At 38.9% G+C, this 5058-nt stretch overlaps 1 protein-coding gene across 1 annotated transcript; it reads left to right on the forward strand.

The window, feature by feature from the left end:
- The first annotated feature begins 335 nt into the window (after nt 1–335).
- On the forward strand, nt 336–3139 carry LOC139367832 (deleted in azoospermia protein 2-like). The gene is made up of 2 exons (XM_071106172.1): nt 336–1708; nt 3106–3139. The coding sequence occupies exons 1-2, from the start codon at nt 336–338 to the stop codon at nt 3137–3139; spliced, it is 1407 nt and encodes a 468-aa protein (XP_070962273.1).
- The last annotated feature ends 1919 nt before the right edge of the window (nt 3140–5058 follow it).

Raw genomic sequence — 5058 nt, forward strand, 5'->3', positions numbered from 1 at the left:
AGCTGATCATTGCAAAAAAGAAAAGACATTTCCGGCTGTGAAAACACATTGATTCTCACTGCAAATAGGCACAACTCCTGATAGAGTTGGGTAGCTGATATTCAGAGCTTAAATAGCCAAATGGATTAGTCACAGGAATCAAGACAAATAAAGCCAATGTAACTGCCTTTTTTTACAAATGGTAGGCCCACCACATGTATGGGCATTCATAAAATCCCATTGCAGGCAGGTCCGGTCCGAACCAAATAAACCAATCATAGACGTCTATAAATGACATATTTTCACCTTTCATTCAGAACAGAAAATGAACCTGATTTCAATGTCCGAAAATACCAATGTTCACCTTCCAGAAAATACCAATGTTCAACGTACAGAAAATACCAATGTTCAACGTACAGAAAATACCAATGTTCAACGTACAGAAAATACCAATGTTCAACGTACAGAAAATACCAATGTTCACCTTACAGAAAATACCAATGTTCAACGTACAGAAAATACCAATGTTCAACGTACAGAAAATACCAATGTTCAACGTACAGAAAATACCAATGTTCAACGTACAGAAAATACCAATGTTCAACGTACAGAAAATACCAATGTTCAACATACAGAAAATACCAATGTTCACCTTCCAGAAAATACCAATGTTCAACGTACAGAAAATACCAATGTTCAACGTACAGAAAATACCAATGTTCAACGTACAGAAAATACCAATGTTCAACATACAGAAAATACCAATGTTCACCTTCCAGAAAATACCAATGTTCAACATACAGAAAATACCAATGTTCAACGTACCAATGTTCAACGTACAGAAAATACCAATGTTCAACATACAGAAAATACCAATGTTCAACGTCCAGAAAATACCAATGTTCAACGTACAGAAAATACCAATGTTCAACGTACAGAAAATACCAATGTTCAACGTCCAGAAAATACCAATGTTCAACGTACAGAAAATACCAATGTTCAACGTACAGAAAATACCAATGTTCAACGTACAGAAAATACCAATGTTCAACGTCCAGAAAATACCAATGTTCAACAAACAGAAAATACCAATGTTCAACGTCCAGAAAATACCAATGTTCAACGTACAGAAAATACCAATGTTCAACGTACAGAAAATACCAATGTTCACCTTCCAGAAAATACCAATGTTCAACGTACAGAAAATACCAATGTTCAACGTACAGAAAATACCAATGTTCAACGTACAGAAAATACCAATGTTCAACGTACAGAAAATACCAATGTTCAACGTACAGAAAATACCAATGTTCAACGTACAGAAAATACCAATGTTCAACGTACAGAAAATACCAATGTTCAACGTACAGAAAATACCAATGTTCAACGTACAGAAAATACCAATGTTCACCTTCCAGAAAATACCAATGTTCAACGTACAGAAAATACCAATGTTCACCTTCCAGAAAATACCAATGTTCACCTTCCAGAAAATACCAATGTTCAACATACAGAAAATACCAATGTTCACCTTCCAGAAAATACCAATGTTCAACGTACAGAAAATACCAATGTTCAACGTACAGAAAATACCAATGTTCAACGTACAGAAAATACCAATGTTCAACGTCCAGAAAATACCAATGTTCAACGTACAGAAAATACCAATGTTCAACGTACAGAAAATACCAATGTTCAACGTACCTTCCAGAAAATACCAATGTTCAACGTACAGAAAATACCAATGTTCAACGTCCAGAAAATACCAATGTTCAACGTACAGAAAATACCAATGTTCAACGTACAGAAAATACCAATGTTCAACGTACAGAAAATACCAATGTTCAACATACAGAAAATACCAATGTTCAACGTCCAGAAAATACCAATGTTCAACGTACAGAAAATACCAATGTTCAACGTACAGAAAATACCAATGTTCAACGTACAGAAAATACCAATGTTCACCTTCCAGAAAATACCAATGTTCAACGTACAGAAAATACCAATGTTCAACGTACAGAAAATACCAATGTTCAACGTACAGAAAATACCAATGTTCAACGTACAGAAAATACCAATGTTCAACGTACAGAAAATACCAATGTTCAACGTACAGAAAATACCAATGTTCAACGTACAGAAAATACCAATGTTCAACGTACAGAAAATACCAATGTTCACCTTCCAGAAAATACCAATGTTCAACGTACAGAAAATACCAATGTTCACCTTCCAGAAAATACCAATGTTCAACGTACAGAAAATACCAATGTTCAGAAAATACCAATGTTCAACGTACAGAAAATACCAATGTTCAACGTACAGAAAATACCAATGTTCACCTTCCAGAAAATACCAATGTTCAACGTACAGAAAATACCAATGTTCAGACAGAAAATACCAATGTTCAACGTACAGAAAATACCAATGTTCAACGTACAGAAAATACCAATGTTCAACGTACAGAAAATACCAATGTTCAACGTACAGAAAATACCAATGTTCAACGTACAGAAAATACCAATGTTCAACGTACAGAAAATATGTATTTTCAACGTCAGGATAAAGATGAATTTTAAACGTTTGGAAAATGAACCTAACTTCAACATCTGGAAAATACATATTTTAGATGTATTTTCAACATCATTTTGCTTACTTTGACTATTCTAGTTTTGCAAGGGTGGAAATGTTATTTTGTTGTTGTCTTGCTTATTGTGTCAGAGTGGCCAGGACAGGCAATTTATGGCTGATTTAACATGAACTCATCAACCCTGTTGTGGTCAATCCTGTTACTAGACACTTACTAGAGTATTTTCTTTATTTAACCTCTTGAGATGGGAAATATGTTTTTTATATGATGTTGAACATGTGCTCTTTTTGACAGAAAGTTCAAATCAATTTTCTTTTTTTTTGTTCTTTTTTTTTTAACCTCTTTTCACTTCTCAAAAGGCACCAAATTGGTGGAACGACCCTCCTAGTTAATCTCGAATCCCAATAGAATGACCTCAGAGTCTCAGTGTGGCTCTCAGAGAGAGAGATACATACAGTGACTGGAACATGGAACTCAGAACTACTGATGGCTCCATGTCTGCGTTCCATAATGTCTCCGTCCTCTGTCTGTAGGATCATACATCACTGCTTCATACTCCAGCCCTGACCTCAGGGTCATTCTTTTATAGACGACCCCTTCATCACGGAACAATCTGCTCCACAGAACGGCTGCGGACAAAAGACACATAACCTGGATGCTGTCCTCCCCTCCTCGCCCCTCCCCCTCTCCTCTCCGCTCTACTCTCTTCTCCTCCCCGCTCCTCTCCGCTCTCCTCTCCTCTCCTCTCTGCTCTCTACTCTGCTCTGACCTTGGTCTCTCATCCATGGAGGCAGGTCAAAACATAACATCAACAAAGAAACTGAGCATAAAATATCTCTGAATCAAGTTGATCTGTAACTTTAATCTAAATCTATAACCCGTCTTCACTTTTTTTTGGAATCAGCGATGTTGTGTTAATCAAAGGAGAAGTTGCAGCGATGAGGGGATATGATGGTGATATTGAAATATCGTACTGGTGATTACGGTCTTATTTCAGGGTCAGTTGAGCGTTGCTGAGCGCTTTTATTGGCTTGATAGACCACAGCCCGCATCCGTGTGTGACATCATCGTCATACACGATCAGAACAGTCAACATCGGTGTCTCTCTCTTCTCCCAAATGTTCATAGCCAGAGATGAGCAGAGATTGTACCTGTTATTCACACAAAAAAATATGAACACATTATTAAAGGAAGAACAAAAAGGTGGAACAAAAAATGTACAATGAAAGTTAATGTTCTTAAAACACATTTTTATTCCCTACAGTAAATAACAAGAAAAGGTCTCTCTTTGCGTGTCTCTGGAAATGAACGTGTTAGCGCGTCGAGGGTAGACTTTTAAATACAGCTTTAGTAAGACAGGAAATGGGACAGGCTTACTGACAGGCTTACTTTTGTCACTCCGTGATCTAATCAAATCTCATCGTTAACCCTCAATGATCCAGTTATGGAATAAGTCATCAAATACTCCCCCGATCATAATATTTGATCTATTCTTTTTGCATTAATGTTTGCTTATCTGTGTTGTCTTGCAAAAGACAGGCACATCAAGCGATTTTATCCCGCACAAATCTTTTAATATAATATTAATATATAACAATGAATATTGCATCGGTTATTGGTTTTGCACTTTTACAGTCCAAGACAACGTACAACGTAATGACTTAGATCACATCTGCTGTGGTCTGATGACTGGGATAAACCATGTGTAACATAAAGTGTGTGTGTGTGTGTATGAGTGCGTGTGTGTGTGCGTGTGTGTGTGCGTGTGTGTGTGCGTGTGCGCGTGTGTGTGTGCGTGTGTATGAGTGTGTTACAACCCTAACGACTCTCCAATGAGCTCTTAACAGTACCTTCAGTCCAGCTGCGTTTATTTTACAACAATAAAACTTAATGGCCCGCACGTAGCTCCCTAACCTCCTGTAACATCAGCACTGTTGCAGAGACCTGCTGAAACAGGATATAAAAGAACACACATATGGCTAACATGTATTGTTATATCACAATAAGCTTTTGATTTATGACTCTGCACTGTGATTTCGGTTCTTTCAATAAAAACGCACGACCTTGTTGTCGTCATGGGGCGGCAGGCAGCCTAGTGGTTAGAGTGTAGGGACGGCAGGTAGCCTAGTGGTTAGAGTGTAGGGACGGCAGGTAGCCTAGTGGTTAGAGTGTAGGGGCGGCAAGTAGCCTAGTGGTTAGAGTGTGGGGACGGCAGGTAGCCTAGTGGTTAGAGTGTAGGGGCGGCAGGTAGCCTAGTGGTTAGAGTGTAGGGACGGCAGGTAGCCTAGTGGTTAGAGTGTAGGGGCGGCAGGCAGCCTAGTGGTTAGAGTGTGGTGACGGCAGGTAGCCTAGTGGTTAGAGTGTAGGGGCGGCAGGCAGCCTAGTGGTTAGAGTGTAGGGGCGGCAGGCAGCCTAGTGGTTAGAGTGTAGGGACGGCAGGTAGCCTAGTGGTTAGAGTGTAGGGGCGGCAGGCAGCCTAGTGGTTA

The sequence above is a fragment of the Oncorhynchus clarkii genome, chromosome 16, assembly GCF_045791955.1.
Source record: "Oncorhynchus clarkii lewisi isolate Uvic-CL-2024 chromosome 16, UVic_Ocla_1.0, whole genome shotgun sequence".
Lineage (NCBI taxonomy): Eukaryota > Metazoa > Chordata > Actinopteri > Salmoniformes > Salmonidae > Oncorhynchus > Oncorhynchus clarkii.